At 46.4% G+C, this 20446-nt stretch overlaps 1 protein-coding gene across 1 annotated transcript in view; it reads left to right on the forward strand.

Annotated features, from left to right (window-relative positions):
• Positions 1 to 20446, forward strand: part of F8 (coagulation factor VIII) — a 278437-nt gene that overhangs the window by 114616 nt on the left and 143375 nt on the right. Inside the window, exons 18-20 of the mRNA XM_077465186.1 lie at positions 2738 to 2917; positions 9307 to 9420; positions 14341 to 14412. Of these exons, the coding sequence (XP_077321312.1) occupies positions 2738 to 2917; positions 9307 to 9420; positions 14341 to 14412 (366 nt within the window). The remainder of the gene's footprint in view (positions 1 to 2737; positions 2918 to 9306; positions 9421 to 14340; positions 14413 to 20446) is intronic.

Here is a 20446-nt window from a genome sequence, read left to right on the forward strand (position 1 = left end):
GATCGGGACATCAGTCCCGATCACGGCCATCAATACAAGGGACCACCTGCCACCTGCCTGTGCCCACCTGCCTCCCGCAGTGCCATCCTGAAGTAAAATAAAAGAAAAAGTAAGTGCCCCCCGTCAGTGCCCCCTGTCAGTGCCCACAGTGCCACCCACAGTGCCACCCCACAGTGCCACCCACAGTGCCACCCAATCTGCCTCAAAGGTGCTGCACCCCAGTGCCGCCCATCAGTGCCCAGCAGTGCCGCCCATCAGTGCCCAGCAGTGCCACCTATCAGAGCCACCTATCAGTGCCACCTATCAGTGCCCATCAGTCCCATCTATCTGTGGTACCTATCAGTGCCCATCCGTGCCACCCATCCGTGCCACTTATCCGTGCCACCCATCCGTGCCATCTTATCTGTGCCCATCTTTGCCCATCAGTGCCGCCTTATCTGTGCCCATCGGTGCCGCCTTATCTGTGCCTATTAGTGCCGCCTTAACTATGCCTATCAGTGCCCACCAGTGCAGCCCATCAGTGCCCACCAATGCAGCCCATCAGTGCCCACCAATGCAGCCCATCAGTGCCCACCAATGCAGCCTATCAGTGCCGCCTAATCAGCGCACTTCAATGAAGGAGAAAAATGACCCGTTTGCAAAATTTTATAACAAACTATTAAAACATGATATTTTTTTTTTGCATCTTTTTTTGTTTGTTTAGCAAAAAATAAAACTCCGAGCTGTAACTAAATACCACCAAAAGAAAGCTCTATTTGTGGGAAAAAAATGATAAAAATTTCATTTGGGTACAGTGTTGTATGCCCGCGCAATTGTCACTCAAAGTGCATCAGCGCTGAAAGCTGAAAATTGGTCTGGGACTGATGGGGGTTTAAGTGCCCAGTAAGCAAGTGGTTAAAATCAGTGCTCCCGCCAAAACGGCCGTTTTTAAAACTTTTTTTTGCATTGACCCATGTCCCCTGGGGCAGTAGCCAGGTCCCCAAACCCTTTTTAGGACAGTATCTTGTATATTAGCCATTAAAATTAGCACTTTTAATTTCGAACGTTCGAGTCCCATATACTTCAATGGGGTTCTAATGTTCGTACGAATTTGGGGTCCGTTCGAAAGTTCTGGTGCGAACCGAACCGGGGGGTGTTCGGCTCATCCCTAGTTATCCCTAGTTATAACTCTATATCAGTTTTTATCTGCCATTGGGGACATTTCCCTTTACTTCCTATCCCGTAGACCAAAACAGGAAGTGAGGAAATTCCTCCAAAGTGAGGAAATCCTGGGTTGTATCTACCTATTAGACATGTGCACTGACAAAAAATGTGCTGGTTTTTTCGTTTCATTTGCTTTTTGCTTTTTTCGGAAATACGAAAATTCAGATTTTCAAATTTCGGAATTTTCAAATTTCCAAATTTCGAATTTTGGGATTTCTGAATTTTTGAATGACAAATTTTCAAATTTGGAATACAGAATTCAGAAATTCGAAAATTCAAAAATCTGAAAAAAAGAAAGAAAATCAGTAAAATTCTAAATAATAACTAGCTATTAAATTATAGGTATTGGAATTTCCTTTCAAATTTGGCTGTTTGTGAACATAGCAAATACAAATTTATCTGAAGTTACGAATTATCCGAAGTAACGAATGCCACATCTAAACAAATGGAATGGAACAAATTAATAATAAATAATAATAATAAAAAGGTTGTATTATTGTTATTTATTATTATTAGATTGTTACATTCCATTTGTTTAGATAGGGCATTTGTTATTTCAGATACCGTATTTATCGGGGTATAACACGCACCGGCGTATAACACGCACCCCAAGTTTAGGAGGGCATTTTAAGGAAAAAAGTTTTAGGAGGGAAGTTTAAGGAAAAAAAAACTTACATTTAAATGCCCGTCAATGTAGCCTTATCAGTGTGCATCTGCAGCCTTGTCCATCATTGCAGAATCATCAGTGTCATTTGCAGCTTGCCCAGCATCACTTGCAGCTTGCCCAGCGCTGTTTGCAGCTTTGCAGTGTCATTTTCAGCTTGTCCAGCGCCGTTTGCAGTCTTGCCCATGTTTAAATTTCCCGCCGCCGAGACAGACCGAGCGAGCGCCACCGAACAAGACAGAGCCGACTGCTCGCCTCCGCTCGTAGTCCCGCCTCCCTGCTGTTTCTCTAGCGAGCGCTGCCGAAAAAGACCGAGCCGTCTGTACTGTGTATTCGGCTGGCCTCCGCTCGCAGTCCCGCCCAGTATTGTCGGGACTGCAAGCCGAGCCGACCCGAGTACACAGTACAGTCGGCTCAGTCTTTTTCGGCAGCGCTCCCTCCAGAAACAGCAGGGAGGCGGGACTACGAGCTTAGCTGAGCAGTCGGCTCTGTCTTGTTCGGCGGCGCTCGGTATTTTTCAGCGGCGCTCTGTATTTTTCGGCGGCGCTCAGTATTTTAGACTCACAGACAGTGGGGATCGGCGTATAACACGCACCCACGACTTTACCCCGATTTCAAATTTTAGGACTCAAATTTCCTAATTTAGAATTTTTTCCAATTTCCGAACTTCCGAATTCCAATTTCTGAAATTTTCCAATTTCCGAAATGTCCAATTTCCGAAATTTCAAAATTCGTAAAAAAAACTAATTTGGAACAAAACAAATTGCACATGTCTACTACCTATTCTGGTTGGGCAATGATGTCTCTATGATCTCATTGCAGTAAAGAGTCATATTGTCTTTTTTTTTTAAATCTTTCTTGGCTTTTTAGCAATCAATGGCTATGTGGATGACTCTCTTCCTGGACTCGTCTCGCCTTTGGATAGAAAGACACGATGGCATCTACTAAACGTTGGAAGAAGAGACATCCTTCCCGTGCAGTTTCATGGGAACATCCTCAAGCAAGGAAGCCAGAAGGACCACCCATGTAGTATAGTGAACCTGTACCCTGGTAAGGATTCATCCTTCTATGTATGGGAAATAACAATTGAAGTTCCGTTTCCACTAAATCCAAAGACACGCATGGTTTCCACCACATAGGAGTTGACTTACTAGTAGGAGTAGAGGATGTTTTTTTTTTGTCAGTGGTCTGCAGTTCTGGAACCTCCAGCACGGAACGTATGTGGTAATAAGGGGTGTTGGGGTGTGCTGGGGGATCTATTGCATTGGCATTTTAATTCTCAAATGTAGCCAATACATCTTTGCGTCAAGGAATTTGGAGTTGTTGGCTCCTCTCTCTTGCATACTGTTGTGGGAGGTCTATTTTTGCTGGTGGTGGAATCTATCATTGCATAATTGTTTTATGTTGCTGGGAGAGATTTACTTTTGATTGGGAGGTGTCTATTGTTGCCAGCTGCTAATTGGTCTAATGATGATGGGCGCTGGGGGATCTATTATTGCTGCTGAGACTCTTTTGTTGCTGGGGTGGATCTATTGTTGCAGATGGGGCATCTATTGCTGTTTGGGTGTTTTATGTTGCTGGGGTCTACTTTTGTGGGGGTTCTCTTGTTGCTGACTGATAGATGGTCTATAAATGGTGGCTGTTTGGGGATCTATTATTGCTGGTGGGACTCTTTAGTTGCTGGATGCATCTATTGTTGCTGGTGGGGGGTCTATTGTTGCTGGAAAATTCTATTGATGCTGGTGGCTGCTAAGGCATCTTTTATTGCTGCCGAGACTCTTTTGTTACTGGGGTGGCTCTATTGTTGCAGGTGGGGCATGTATTGTTGCTTGGGTGTTTTATGTTGGTTGGAAGGGTCTATTTTTGAGGGGGGTCTATTTTTGCTGGCTGATGGGGGATCTGTTATTACCGCTGAGGCAGATCTATTGTTGTTGGTGGCAGATCAAGTGTTGCTTTAATGTTGCTGGGGGCGATCTACTTTTGATGGGTGAGGTCTATTATTGCCAGCTACTAGATGGTCTATTGATGGTGCTGTTTGGGGAGCTATTATTGCTGGTGGAGCTCTTTAGTTGCTGGATGCATCTATTGTTGCTGGTGGGGGGTCTGTTGTTGCTGGGAAATTCTATTCATGCTGGCTGCTGGGTGATCTATTGTCGTGAGGGGGTGTATGGTTGCTGGGGGTGGTCTACTGTTTCAGGAGGTCTGTTGTTGCTGGTGGGGAATCTATTGTTTCCTAATTGTTTTATGTTGCTGGGAGAGATCTACTTTTGAGGGGGTTGGGGGGTGTCTATTGTTGCTGGCTGCTAAATGGCCTATTGATTGTGGCTGCTGGGGGATCTTTTATTGCTGCTGAGTAGGGATGAGCTTCGTGTTCGAGTCGAACGTACGTTCGACTCGAACATTGGCTGTTCGTGCGTTCGGCGAATTCCGAACGTTTTGGCCGTTCGCGTCAAAATTCGAGTGACGCGCGCGCGGACCACAATGCACTGCGTTGGCGCAGTGCATTGCTGTCCGATGATTGGCCAAGCATGCACTGTGACCCCGCATGCTTGGCCAATCGCAGCGCCGGCAGCGAGGAGAGCCATGATTGGCCACAGGCATCCTGCCTGTGGCCAATCATAGCTCAGACTGTGTAGTGCACGCCCCACACTATATAAGGCCGCCTTTAAGGCGGCCTCCTGTAGTGTGTTACTTTGCATCTGAAGCAGTGGGTGTTCTGTGTACCTTCAACACAGTACACACCAATCGTTTTTGGCTGATTTCCTATCTTGCTGCTGTGTAGTGGTTGTTGTCTGTGCCCTGACTGCAGTATACACCACTATATTCACCTCACCTATATAGCTAGTGATCTAGCTTTAACCACTTAACAACTGCCCATTGCCGATTAACGGCTTCAGGGCGGTTGTTTAACTCAGAGAGGCCGTTAATTAACGGCCTCCCAGAATTCTGCTCTCGCGTGCCCAGAGGTGTGCGCACTCGAGAGCATCCGTGACCGCCGGCTCATAGCGGCCGTTTACCACGTGATTGCTCCGTCAAATGACGGAGTGATCACTTGGAAACAAACCGGCGTCATGTTATGACGCCTGTTCCTCCTTCCCCTTTCTGTATCGATCGGTAAAGCAGAGGGGAAAGAGATCGGTGTCAGCAGCGATGTGGGCTGCATCTGCAGTGCCCACATCGCTGCTCACCGAATTTAACCCCTCAATTCCCTGCCAATACTCTGCAATACCAGTGCATACTCTGCAGTACCCTGCCATTACTCTGCAGTACCCCGCCATTACTCTGCAGTGCAGTACCCCGCCATTACTCTGCAGTGCAGTACCCTGCCATTACTCTGCAGTACCCCGCCATTACTCTGCAGTACCCCGCCATTACTCTGCAGTGCAGTACCCCGCCATTACTCTGCAGTGCAGTACCCCGCCATTACTCTGCAGTGCAGTACCCTGCCATTACTCTGCAGTGCAGTACCCTGCCATTACTCTGCAGTGCAGTACCCTGCCATTACTCTGCAGTACCCTGCCATTACTCTTCAGTACCCCCCATTACTCTGCAGTAACCCCCATTACTCTGCAGTACCCCCCAATACTCTGCAGTACCCTGCCATTACTCTGCAGTACCCCGCCATTACTCTGCAGTACCCCCCATTACTCTGCAGTAACCCCCATTACTCTGCAGTACCCCCCAATACTCTGCAGTACCCTGCCATTACTCTGCAGTACCCCGCCATTACTCTGCAGTAACCCCCATTACTCTGCAGTAACCCCCATTACTCTGCAGTACCCCCCAATACTCTGCAGTACCCGCCATTACTCTGCAGTACCCCCAATACTCTGCAGTACCCTGCTATTACTCTGTAGTACCCCGCCAATACTCTGTAATACCCTGCCATAAATTGCCATACCCAGCCATACTCAGAGATACCCAGCCATACTCGGTGATACCCTGAAGTACCCAGCCATAGACACCCCCCACCCCTCACCGCCCTCTGGTGCTTCTACCAACTCGCCAGTACGATCAAAGCCAGAATCTTTTTTTTTATTTTTTATTTCAGGCTTCCCAGCCTAGAGGTGAGATGTGGGGTCATATTGACCCCCCAGATTTCACTGTAAAGAGGACCTGTCATCCCATATTCCTATTACAAGGGATGTTTACATTTCTTGTAATAGGAATAAAAGTGATCAAAAATATATTTTTGGGAAAAAAAATGTCAAACTAAAATAAAGTAAAATGAACAATAAAAAAATAAAATAAAAATTAAAGCGCCCATGTCCCCATGTGCTCGCATGTGCCACACATGTGAGGTATCGCCGAGAATGTTAGAGCGAGAGCAATAATTCTAGTCCTAGACCTCCTCTGCAACTCAAAACATGTAACCAGTAAAAAAATATTTAAAGCGTCGCCTATGGGGATTTTTTAAGTAGCGACGTTTGGCGCCATTCCACGGGCATGTGCAATTTTGAAGAGTGACATGTTTGATATCTATTTACTCAGCATAACTTCATCTTTCACTTTATGCAAACATTGGGCTAACAAGTGGTTAATAATAGAGCTTGCAGTCAGTAGTGTTAGGAGATAGTGCGTGCTGTCTGCGTGCTCTGTACCCAGTACATACCGCTATAATATAGGGCAGGCCCCTACTTTCAAACATCCAACTTACAAACATCTCCTACTTGCAAACGCAAGGAGACAGCAGCAAGTGAGATGAAAAAAGATGGACGACAAAACAAAATTATACAGGGGTGATAACCCTTCCCTATGTTTTCCAAAAAGCTTAAAGATATTTTTTTTGACTGGAGCTACACTTTAAAAATGTACCGGTTGAAAATGACAAACAGATTCAACTTAACACAACAAACATACACAGTCCCTGTCTTGTTTGCACCGCCTGTATACTGCTGTTCTGAGTATATAGGGCCTGGGGGCCACACGCATTTCCTTTTTTTAATATGGGTACGGGGTTCCCCTTAATATGTGTACAAGACCCAAATAGGCTGGTAATGGGCAGGGAGGGCTACCCATGCCATTTTTCTGAATGATTTTCAACCATATTGCAGGAACCAGATATAACATTAAAACCGCAAGCAGTTTTAAATGGTGTTATTTCTGTTTAATGTCATTTTGTGCAGGGACTGTTCTAAACACGGGAAACACATGGCACTTCACAGGCATACTATAGACACCCCCCAGGCACCATATTTAAAGGAATATTTCACTTTTTTTTTTTCACTTTAATCGTCATTAAAATCACTGCTCCCGCCAAAACGGTAGTTTTTAAAACTTTTTTTTGCAGTGACCCATGTCCCCTGAGGCAGGAGGCAGGTCGCCAAACCCTTTTTAGCACACTATCTTGCATATTAGCCGTTAAAATTAGCACTTTCCAATTCGAACGTTCGAGTCCCATAGTCTTCAATGGGGTTCTAACGTTCGTACCGAACGCGGGGGTCGTTCGCAAGTTCTGGTGCGAACCGAACCGGGGGGTGTTCGGCTCATCCCTACTGCTGAGACTCTTTTGTTACTGGGGTGGCTCTATTGTTGCAGGTGGGGCATTTATTGTTGCTTGGGTTGTGACGGATCCGATCCCACACTCTGATTGAGTGCTTCCATCAGTATATCCTGCTTCCTCCAATCTGACTATCAGAGAGATATATTCTCATAGCTGCATTGAATAGAAATCAAGCCGAAAATAGCTTGTAGAATCTTGAATCCTTTATTGGACAGAATACAGCCTTTTATCCACATTTTACACAAGGGGGTAGATAACGAGGTAGGGCTGCTCATGGATACCCCCCCCCCCCTCCCCTATAGCAACAACTTAAAAGACAAATTACACAATTAACATGTTAATTACCCTAGCACTTAAGGCAGCCTAGGTGACCAGACAGTCCATCTCCGGAGGTCAATGTAATCCGCTCTTTCAAGGATTGTGTATTCAGAATTAACAACCTAAGAATAGTCTTTACATATATCCTGGGAGATACTGTGGATAAATATTACTTACTTACATTTTAAGTAATCCAAGATATATTTTCTCACTCACCCTGTACCAGGATGGCACAGGGTGACTTAGACATAAGAGTTGTACGGGGAGCTGAAACATGGGCTTCCCAACCTTTCCAAGGGATTCTGGGTTCCATGTGCCCTCCTGTCACATGGGTTTTTTATGTTGGTGGGAAGGGTCTATTTTTGTGGGGGGGGTCTGTTTTTGCTGGCTGACGGGGGATCTGTTATTACCAGTGGGGCTGTTTTGCTGCTGAGGCGGATCTATTGTTGTTGGTGGGAGATCAAGTGTTGCTTTAATGTTGCTGGGGGCAAGCTACATTTGATGGTTGAGGTCTATTGTTGCCGGCTACTAGATGGTCTATTGATGGTGGCTGTTTGGAGATCTGTTATGGCTGGTGGGGCTCTTTAGTTGCTGGGGTGGATCTATTGTTGCTATCAGGGTCTGGGAGAATGTATTACTGCTGGGGAGGTATATTGTTGCAGGGGGGATCTATTGTTGCACAGGGAGCCTATTGTTGAAGAGGAGGAATTATTCTTGCTGGGGGGGGGGTCTATTGTTGCTCAGGGGGCCTATTGTGTTGCAGTTCAGTGCTGAGGAAGATTGTCCCTGTTGAGTCACCACCGCGCTCGCTCTCAGCCAGCACCATCAAGGCTTCCCTGGTGGCTGCAGTCTTGCGAGGTGTGATTTGATGGATGTTGGGCTTTGATTGGCATGTGCCAGGTTCATGGTTAGTGATGGGTGGAGAGACGGAGGAGGTACTATGAATGCCAGATACCAGGTTATAGATGGGGGGGGTGGGAGGGTAAGGATTGCTAGCAGAGGTGGGCACTACCTGCAGTAGGCCAAGTATCCATGGATTAATTGAAGGCCAAGGACAGTCCTGACCCCCACTCTCACCTTATGGCTTGGACCCCTGTGCAAACAGGTGGTCATGCAAGCGGGTATCAAAAGGGTTAACTCACGTCTCCTTAGATCTCAGCAAGGACGCCAGGTCATGGGTAGAAAAAAAAGATCTAAGTGCTCACCGCTTAAGTATAAGATTTCATTTTTGTGTTCAAACACAAGATACTCACATAAAGATGATAAAAACACAGCATGTAAAGCCAACAATCGTGTTAGTTCCGTAGGGCAGCAGCAGGTGACGTCATGCGTAGCTCCTCCCCCAAACGCATTACGTTCAATCAGAACTTCAACGTCACTGGACTCCTCCCCCCTTCCCTTCGTTAGCAGACTGAGGCATTTGGGGAAGGGGGGAGGAGTCCGGTGACGTTACGGATATCCGACGGAACTCCCTGAAGACCCGGAAGCCAGCGGAGAGGTGAGTACCGATCAAAAAAATCAATTGATTAATCGAGGAATTAATCTTTAATTTCTACAGCCCTATTTTTTTGTCAACTTTATTTACTCTCTTCAACTTTCATTGATGTGTTTATTTCAGGTGTCGGAGTGACTCTGGAAATGACAGCTCAGACAACTGGCCTGTGGCTTATAGAACCAGAAGGGGAACATAATAGCTATAATATGACAGCGCTCTACCTAGTCTATAATCCAAGTGAGTCTATGCGGGGAGTTTATGGAGATCAGTGACTGGGGGGTGTTTGTAATTTTAATATTTAAACATGGCAATATTGTTAATAAAGATGTCATTAATTCTACGTTTTACTCCCAAAAAGTGACCTTCACACCTCTATAGGCTTGTTGGACATTCATTTACAAAACCCATGGCCATTATTATATTGTTGCCCCCATTTTAGCTATTAGCTATAACAGTCTCTATTGTCCTCGTAAGATTTTCCACAAGATTTTGAAGGGTATCTTTGGGAGATGCGTGCTCGTTCAGCCAAAAGAGCATTTGTGAGGTCAGGTCCTGATGTTGGATAAGAGGACCTGGGCTCACAATCAGCATTCCAATTCATCCCAAAGGTGCTCCTGTCAGAAACCATGAAATCAGGCCGAGACAGAAATACAGTTAAATCACACTTGTTTAATAATAAAAGTAAAAAGAACAAACGTAGTCAAAACATAGCCAAAGTTCAGTAACTAGAACGGATAGTCAGCCAAGCCAGAAGTCAGGGATCAATGTAGTGGAACAGCAAGCAGGATCTGGAGCCAGGAGGGAAGGCAAGTCAGCAAAACAAGTCTTGAACAGGATTGGAGCAGATAGTTTCTGAGATGTTGACCAAGGCGAAGGCAGAGCTCCGCTGGAATGGACGGCTTAAGTAGGCAGGACTGACGAGCAGGATATCATCAACAGCTGAGTAACTGTGAAGAGATAGGAGCCGACAGCTGAGCGGCCAGCTCAGAGAAGGGATGAGCCCGGCCCTGACAGTTCCACAGAGTTGAGGCTAGGTACGGATGTTGGATGAGAAGACCTGATCCCAATGGTGTTCAATAGGGTTGAGGTCAGACACTTACAGTATCTCACAAAAGTGAGTGCACCCCTCACATTTTTGTAAATATTTCATTCTATCTTTTTATGTGACAACACTGAAGAAATTACACTTGTCTACAATGTAAAGTAGTGAGTGTACAGCTTGTATAACAGTATAAATTTGCTGTCCCCTCAAAATAATTCAACACACAGCCATTAATGTCTAAACCGCTGGCAACAAAAGTGAGTACACCCCTAAGTGAAAATGTCCAAATTGGGGCCAAATATTTTGTGTGGCCACCATTATTTTCCAGCACTGCCTTAACCCTCTTGGACAGGGGTCTCCAAACTATGGCCCTCCAGTTGTTCAGGAATTACAATTCCCTTCTTGCCTAGTCATGTCTGTGAATGTCAGAGTTTAACAATGCCTCATGGGATTTGTAGTTCTCCAACAGATGGATAGCCGTAGTTTGGAGATCCCTGCTCTTGGGCAAGGAGTTCACCAGAGCTTCACTGGTTGCCGCTGGAGTCCTCTTTCACTCCTCCATTATAACATCAAGTGGCTGGTGGATGTTATAGACCTTGCTCCCCTCCACCTTCCGTTTGAGGATGCCCACAGATGCTCAATAGGGTTTAGGTCTGGAGACATGCTTGGCCAGTCCATCACCTTTACCTTCAGCTTCTTTAGCAAGGCAGTGGTCGTCTTGGAGGTGTGTTTGGGGTCGTTATCATGTTGGGATACTGCCCTGTGGCCCAGTCTCTGAAGGGAGGGGATCATACTCTGCTTCAGTATGTCACAGTACATGTTGGCATTCATGGTTCCCTCAATGAACTGTAGCTCCCCAGTGCCAGCAGCACTCATGCAGCCCCAGACCATGACACTCCCACCACCATGTTTGCCTGTAGGCAAGACACACTTGTCTTTGTACTCCTCGAGTTGCCGCCACACACGCTTGACACCATTTGAACCAAATAAGTTTATCATGGTTCCAGTAATCCATGTCCTTAGTCTGCTTGTCTTCATCAAACAGTTTCCAGGCTTTCTTGTGCATCATCATTAGAAGAGGCTTCCTTCTGGGATGACAGCCATGCAGACCAGTTTGATGCAGTGTGCGGCGTATGGTCTGAGCACTGACAGGCTGATCCCACACCCCTTCAACCTCTGCAGCAATGATGGCTTTTTCCCAAAGACAACCTCTGGATATGACGCTGAGCACGTGCACTTCATTTCTTTGGTCGACCATGGCGAGGCCTGTTCTGAGTGGAACCTGTCCTGTTAAACTGCTGTATGGTCTTGGCCACCATACTGAAGCTCAGTGTCAGGGTCTTTCTCAGTCTTCTTATAGCCTAGGCCATCTTTATGTAGAGCAACAATTCTTTTTTCAGATCCTCAGAGAGTTCTTTGCCATGAGGTTCCATGTTGAACTTCCAGTCACCAGTATGAGAGAGTGAGAGCGATAACATCAAATTTAACACACCTGCTCCCCATTCACAGCTGAGACCTTGTAACACTAACGAGTCACATGACACCGGGGAGGGAAAATGTCTAATTGGTCCCAATTCTGAAATTTTCACTCACTGTTGTTGCCAACGGTTTAGACCTTAATGGCTGTGTTAATAGCAAGTATTATCTAAACTAGAGATGGAAACACGTAGTTAGCCCTAAGTTTATATACTTTAAAATCTTATGATTCTTGCAACTAGTTAGTTCTATGGCAGTCTTCCCCGATTTATTCTTTATACTTTTTTTCTAGAGTAACAACAATATATAGGTTTAGTGATTGACAATTATTTGTTATACTTTTACTAGGTCATAACCATCATACAATCAAATTGTGGCTACTGGTGGTGGTGCTGTGGTCTTGCTGGGCCACCTGTCTTTCATCCGGGTTTCGGGAGCTGCCATGTGCACTGCAGGCTTCCTCCTTCCTTCCCCTTCTTGTCCGGCCACCTCCCCCTCTGAAATTCTAACTTGGCCTTCCGCATCATTCTTCCTTCACACCTCCCTAACCTCACTTTCTTCTTGCTTTAGGTCACTTTGATAATTTGTTTCACTTTTGCACCCCACTTTGCCCCATTAGATTGGGCTTCCTTTTATTCGCCAATTCATCACATTCCCTTACAGAGACCCCACTTGCTCGGCTCAATCACTATTTCTCATCTGTATCACGGGTGCCTCCAGACTCCCAGCCACCTGGGATGCTGTGTGTTGTTGGGCACCTTCGTTGGACACCTTCGTTGGACATGTCCTCACCACAGCTTCCGACCATGATGTCTCTGGGTGACCTGCGATTCACAGCAGTATACCACCAGTACATGATTTTTTTTAAGTAACATGTGGTAGCGGGGTTTTCCTCCCCCATTTTGGTATATGACAAAATATTTAGATTATTTTTTATTTGTTTATTTAGACTCATCACGTGCCTGCTCCTGACGAGTGGCTATATGCCATGAAAAGCATAGAGCTACAAGATGCTGTGTTATGTACCATTTATGTGGTCATCAGAATTTTTATATATTTATGCTTACAATTTTATCAATCTCCACTGGGAATAGGGAGGCCATAGACCAGTGATGGCGAACCTTGGCACTCCAGATGTTTTGGAACTACATTTCCCATGATGCTCTACTACACTGCAGAGTGCATGAGCATCATGGGAAATTTAGTTCCAAAACATCTGGGGTGCCAAGGTTCGCCATCACTGCCATAGACCATGCAGGCAATGCCTTGTCATTAACGTTTGTATATATATTAATTTTGGTGGATTCTGGTAAATTATTGTGTAATACAGTTGATATTCATATTATCATTATGTTTTACTATGTGGGAACTACACCCCAACAGTTATGTATATTATGTATGTATATCCATGTTCTGTACCAATAAATATCCTTTCTACATATCCACCTGTATTCAGTTGCTGCTACATGCTTCATGTAAATTCCCACCATCATGCCCTCTAACTTTCCTCATTAAAGGCTGTGTGCTGAGTTATTTTAAGGGGACAGCAAATGTACACTGTTATACAAGCTGTACACTCATTACTTTACATTGTAGCAAAGTGTAATTTCTTCAGTGTTGTCACATGAAAAGATAGAATAAAATAATTACAAAAATGTGAGGGATGTACTCACTTTTGTGAGATACTGCATGTTGGATGGGAAGACCTGATCCCAAAGGTGTTTAGTAGGGTTGAGGGCAGGCCTTTATGTTGGATGAGAATACCTGATTCCAGTGGTGTTGAGTAGGATTGAAGTCCGGCACTGGTGTTGGATCAGAAGACCTAATCCCTAAGATATCCAGTAGGGTTGAGGGCAGGTACTGCTGTTGGATCAAAAGACCTGATCACAAAGGTGTCCATTAGTGTTTGAGGTCGGGTACTAATGTAGGATGAGAAGACCCAATCCCAAAGATATTTAGTAGAGTTGAAGTCAGGCACTGATGTTGGATAAGAAGACTCAATCCCAAATGTATTCAGTAGGGTTGAGGTCAGTTACTGATGTAGGATGAGAAGACCTGATCCCAAAGGTATTTAGTAATGTTGAAGTCAGGTACTGATATAGGATGAGAAGACCCAATTCCAAAGGTATTCAGTAGGGTTGAAATCAGGTACCAGTGTTGGATGAGAAGACCTTATCACAAAGGGTGTTCAGTAGGGTTGAGGTCAGGTAGTGATGTAGGATGAGAAGACATGATCCTAAAGGTGTTTAGTAGTGCTGAGGGTAGGAACCGACATTGGATGAGAAGACCTTATCCAAAAGGTCTTCCTAAAGTAGGGTATGAGGTCAGGGCTCTGTTCCTCCACACCAAACTGGTCAAACCATGTCTCTGTGCAGCTGGCTTTGTACACAGGTGTACAGTCATGCTGGAACAGAAAGGGGTCTTCCTCAAACTGTTATCACAGTGGCGGATGAGAATAATTGTCTAAAATGTATTTGTATTTTATATTAACCGTACCCTTCACTGGAAATACCTGAACCCAATCATTTGGAGAGTGGCCAAAAACCTCTGTCCATATAGTGTACATATTAATGCATCATTACATAGTGCTAGTTGAATTTAGAAAATAATACATATTGTAGATGTGATTTGTCTTTTAGGGTGCCACCAACCTCTTGGTTTATCATCAGGAACAATCAAAGATTCACAGATAACTGCTTCAGGGCATTATGGTAAGAAATTTAAATATTAAAATATTTTTAAATAATTACAATAAATGAGACAAAACAAACATATACAACAAGATAACAACCAATGCATGGGTGCAACCTCAAATAAACTATATGACATACATTATGGGGTCAAAGTTCGTGGTCATCTGACCATCAAAACCTATATGAGCATTGTGACGGATCCAATCCCACACTCCGATTGAATGCTTCCGTCAGTACATCCCGCTTCCTCCAATCTGACTATCAGAGAGATATATTTTTTTTTGATTGAAAATGTATACTTTATTTTGCAAGAACATATACAAAAAACAAAATACTTTAAACAGGGTACATTCTACTCTGTACTGCGACGCAGCACATAAATACACTACATAACAATACAGTTCCAAGCATACAAATAAATTACATTCATCCTGCGGTATGATGCCTGATGTGTTGCGCAGAGTAATAATACCCCGAAACATCACATCATGAATGACTGCATTACCCTGAAAGCATTACATGTCAACAAATCAAGTCATACTGTCATAATCGAGTCAAATCAAATGGCATTTCAATGAACAACAGGTGTGATGGGGGGGGGGGGGGGATGGAGAAGGTGGGGTAGGGATAGGGTTGCCACCTTTTCTTCAAGCCAAACCCGAACACTTCAGCGGGGCTTAGCATTTTTTTTTTGTAGCATAGACTATGAGATTGTAAAATACCTGGGACACCTCTGTGTGTCCTAGGGAAGTAGTAACGCAAGCGCAGCGTTGACTTGTGGGTGTAGCCAATTGCAAATAGTGCAGGTGTGTGTAATGTACAATATAGTGTATATATAGTGTGTAATGTTTGGTGGGGAGCCTCCCAGTGTAATTTTCCTGCAAGGCATTGGCTGTGCATAATACATGAGCCTAAGTATGTATGCGTATTGTATGGGGGGGAGTGACTGGTCACCATAGAGCACCTTCTGCAGAGTGAATGCAATAAGGTAAGGTGGGGGGGGGCTACTGATATAAGGGGTAACCTCTATATCAGTGCCCCTTTACCTTACTGTATTCACTGCCCCCTACATCAGTGACCCCCCTCAGACAGGCCTTGCTACGCTGTCACTGACCACCACTCAGGTCCACCATGCAGGGCTCAGTCAGATGGTCCTCTCTGAGCTCCAGCTTGGTGGCTCTCGTTTCAGTCTATATTAGACTAGGAGACTGCGCTGCCATAATACAAGAGATGATCAGAGGCTACAGACATAATACAGGAGATTGTCAGAGACTGCAAACATGCTACAGGAGATTGTAAGAAACTGCATACATGATACAAGAGATAGCGAGTGTGCGGATATGGTACAAAAGATGGTCAGAGAGTGTGTGGACATGGTACGGGAGATGGTAAGAAACTGCAGACATACTGCAGAAGATGTGAAGAAAATGCATACAATAATACAGGAGATGGTCAGAGAGTGTGTGGACATGGTACAAAAGATGGTCAGAGACTGCATACATGATTCAGGAGATGGTCAGAGACTGCAGACATGATACAGGAGATGGTCAGAGTGTCTGAGCACATGGTACAGGGGATGGTCAGAGACTGCAGATATAGTACAGTAGATGTTAAGAAACTGCATACATGATACAGTAGATGGTCAGAGAGTGTGCGGACCTGGTACAGGAGATGGTCAGAGACTGCAGACATAGTACAGGGAATGGACAGAGACTGCAGACATAGTACAGGGAATGGTCAGAGACTGCAGACATAGTACAGGAGATGGTCAGAGACTGCAAACATGATACAGAAAATGGTCAAAGACTGCAGACATGATACAGGAGATGGTCAGAGAGTGTGCGGACGTGGTACAAAAGATGGTCAGAGACTGCAGACATAGTACAGGAGATGGTCAGAGACTGCAGACATAGTACAGGAGATGGTCAGAGACTGCAGACATAGTACAGGAGATGGTCAGAGACTGCATACATGATACAGGAGATGGTCAGAGACTGCATACATGATACAGGAGATGGTCAGAGACTGCATACATGATACAGGAGATGGTCAGAGACTGCATACATGATACAGGAGATGGTCAGAGACTGCATACATGATACGGGAAATGATCAGAGGCTGCATACATGATACGGGAAATGATCAGAGACTGCAGACATAGTACAGGGAATGGTCAGTGACTGCAGACATGATACAGAAGATGGTCAGAGACTGCAGACATGGTACAGGAGGTGGTCAGAGACTGCAGACATGGTACAGGAGGTGGTCAGAGACTGCAGACATAGTAAAGGAGATGGTCAGTGTCTGAGCACATGGTACAGGGGATGGTCAGAGACTGCAGATATAGTACAGTAGATGTTAAGAAACTGCATACATGATACAGTAGATGGTCAGAGAGTGTGCTGACCTGGTACAGGAGATGGTCAGAGACTGCAGACATAGTACAGGAGATGGTCAGAGACTGCAGACATAATACTAGGGATGAGCTCAGGTGTGTTCGCATGGAACATGTGCAGAGCCCGCCAGGAAGTCGGTGCAGCACTGCGCTTATCAAAGACAGTGAGAGGTGGCCAGATCACTGCAGCCGCACATCGGGACAATGTCTCACTGCCTGTGATTACCGCAGCGCTGCACCGACTTCCTGGCGGGCTCTGCACATGTTCCATGCGAACACACCTGAGCTCATCCCTACATACTACAGGAGACGGTCAGAGACTGCATATATAATTGGGCTGAAATTGCAATCGGGTATCATGTTAATCACACATCGCGTTCCTGTGTTTTCATGGTATGAACCTGCCCTGTGAGCTGGAACCCACACTTTGCTCCACTAACTTGCCTGGGGGGGCACTAGTATGGGCACCTGGAGCAATTTTCCACATCTCTTGTGGGGTGCCAAGGGCCACCCCCTTTCTGGCAGGAATCATCTCTTTAATATTGGGAGGGGGATATGTGCTAAGGGGGGTGGATTTCATATCCAAGCCCCCTTGTAGCACAGTTACTTAAGTGCCCCCATCACACAAAGTGAACTGCAGGCTAGTTCCCCCCAACCCTCTTGAACATGCCCCCCACCTTTGGAAGACTCACTGTGTGGATTCGTTGACAGATGAACTTAGTCAGCAGCGTTGTCGGCAGCGTGGTGAGCCTTCTCCCCCCTCCTCCTCCTCTGTGTACACAGGAAAACAAAACAGCAGGAGGAGGAGGGGCGGGTTCAGTTCTCTCCACAGCACTCTCTCTGAACTAGTCCGTGGAGCTGGGGACAGCAGGGAGACATGTCGGCAGACATGTCGAGCCCTGTCATGAAAAGTGGAGGCAATGGACCTCAGTGGCGGCGTGCGGGAACCAAGATCACCCGCACAAGCTGCAGCAGGCATTCCATTAATATGAATTACCGGGGAAGTTAATTAGCAGGCCGCCTGTCACTGTGTAGACAAGGCACGCTGCACAGGGAGCCACCAGCGGGTCTGAATAATGTGCCCGGGTCATAGGCAGGCAGAGACCCGGACACATGTTTCAAAACCCGTACTGTCCGGGTGAATCCCGGACAGGTGGCAACCCTAGGTAGGGAGGGGAAAAAATAGTTCACAGGCCCGAAGCTTTATTGAACTGCCAAAAGATACATAGTGGTACGGGAGGGTGGGAAATCTTCAGACCTCCTCTTCCTCCTTCAAGTCCATCAGGTGATAGTCACTGTGAATCAGTCTGCGACAGTCCTCGATGGACATCCTCTCCCTCTGGTGGATGAGGCGCTTTCTGGCGCACCAAACAGTGTCCTTAAAGCAACACAGCACCCGCCAGGCACTATCGATGTCCTCCTGTGAATGAGTTCCACAAAAAGAGTCCATTCAGCACACCAAAGTGTGTGATAGCAGTCTGTGGTACAAAGTCTTTGAGATCAGGTTCCAGAGCCCTCAACAGGCCCTGTGCAAGGGGACACTCCCAGAAAAAATGCAGAGCAGTTTCCTCCTGGATGATGCAAAAGGGGCAGTGTCTGTATCTGCACAGGTTTCTGGCATGCATGAATGTCCTGACTGGCAACCCCCCTTGGATTTCCATCCATGCCAGATCTTTGTGCCTGTTGGTGAGTCTCTTTGAAGAAACATTCCTCCACACCACTTTACAAGTGGCTGAAGGGAGGCCTGGAACATTCTCAACAATGTCCGATGCTCTAATCACCTTTTGGATATTTTTTTGCTTCACTCCATGTAGCCCCAGCTCCTTAATAAACTTGAAAGTGTCCAAGTAGTACCAAGGAGTGTCCCAGTTGTAGGGGATGGAGCTGTCCCATTTGTCCCATCCAAGGGACCTCCAAAGAGGCAGGAAGAAAAAACGGGACATGGAATTACCACCAGAGTCTACAGTTCTGTCCACCAAAGTCCTGCGGATGCAGTTACAGGCAAAGAACATCCTCAGTAGAGTGGCGATGTTGGGCACGCCCTTACCGCCCTTGAGGGGTTCCTTGAACATAACAGCCCGCTTTACTCTGTCCATTTTGGAGCTCCAGATGAAGTGAAGTGAAACCCTGCCCTGGTGATGGCCTTGCAGGCGTTAACCCGGGGGGGGGGGCAGGCCTGGGCGAGGTACTGCAACACAGGGAGGATCTCGCTGCGGAGTACCAGCTGTCCACAATCCTGCGAACAGGAATGCCACAAGTCTGATCCGGGTGGATGATCTGTCCGATGACAGATTTCAGCCTGTTGGCCAGAACTTTGGCGAGGATTTTGTAGTCCGCGTTCATAAGAGAGATCGGACGCCAATTTTTCAGGTCTAATCTCTCCCCCTTACTCTTATACAAAATCGTGATCATCCCTTCCCTCAGTGTCAGAGGCATTCTGCCCTCCACCACCATCTCTTCATACAGCTTGAGCAGGTCCAGGCCCACGAGATCCCACAGCGTTACATAAAGTTCAGCTGGGAGACCATCGCAGCCCGGGGTCCTGCCCCGCCTAAAGGATTTAGCGGCAGAGTGCAGCTCCTCCAACACCAAGGGGGTGTTGACAGGCGATGAACCTGCAGGATCAATTGGGTTAGAGATACCTGACAGGAACCTGTCGGCTGCCTGTGTGTCTGTTGTTTTCGGGGAGTAGAGGTTGGTATAGTAGTCGCTGACCACTTGCATCACAGCCTCCTTTCCCTTCTGGAGTTTTTTCCAGTCTCGTCACGCAGCTCTGACAAGGGTGTGTGTCCTGAGTGGAGTTTCCTGAAAAAGAAAGAGTTACACTTCTCACCTTTCTCAAGATTCTCCACCTTGGCACGGAAGACAATGTGCCTGGATTCTTCCTCAAAGTGCCCTTTCAGGCTCTTCTTGGTGTCCTCCAGGTCCTGCCTAACGTCCCAGCCACAGTGATGAAGGTCCTGCAGGCACTGCAACTGATGTTGCAGTCTTCTGAGTTCCCTCTTCCTGGCACACACTTGCTGGCGTCCCCTTGCCTGAAAGAAGCTGCGCAGCTTGACCTTCACGAACTCCCACCAGTCACTTACCCTTCCGAAGAATCGCTTTTCCTCCGTCCAGGTGGCATAGGCCTCCCGGAGTTCCCCCATCAATTCCTCATTTTCCAGCAGGGTACTATTCAGCTTCCAGGAGCCTGGTCCACGGGCAAAGCCCTCGCCCAGGTCACCCCTAAAGTAAATAGCCCTGTGGTCAGAGAAAAAGCAGGGGATCATGGAGAAATCGCGATGCTTGACTGCTCTTGAAGTGAGCACGAAGTCGATCCTGGAATGCACCGATCCATCGGGTTGGCACCATGAGTAGTTCACTGTACCTTTCCCTATGGATCCCACGGCGTCCTGCTGGGAGGCCTCCGAGATCATCTCCTTGAGCAGCCCAGCCTGGATGTAGCATCAAGTTTTGCGTACATGCTGGAGCTGCGCCCATCCTCCTCTATCGGACAGTTAAAATCACCGCCAATTACTACTGCCCTGGTGGTGACGAGTTGGGTCCTCAGGGTCTGGAAAAGTTCCAGCCGCTCATTCTTATCTGGGGGGGCGTACACGTTGATGAGCCTAATTGGCTCTCCCACCCATGAGCCGTTTATGACCAGAAGACGGACAC

Source organism: Lithobates pipiens, unplaced genomic scaffold (assembly GCF_037356315.1).
Source record: "Lithobates pipiens isolate NorthernLeopardFrog02 unplaced genomic scaffold, aLitPip1_a1.2 Scaffold_1, whole genome shotgun sequence".
Taxonomy (NCBI): domain Eukaryota; kingdom Metazoa; phylum Chordata; class Amphibia; order Anura; family Ranidae; genus Lithobates; species Lithobates pipiens.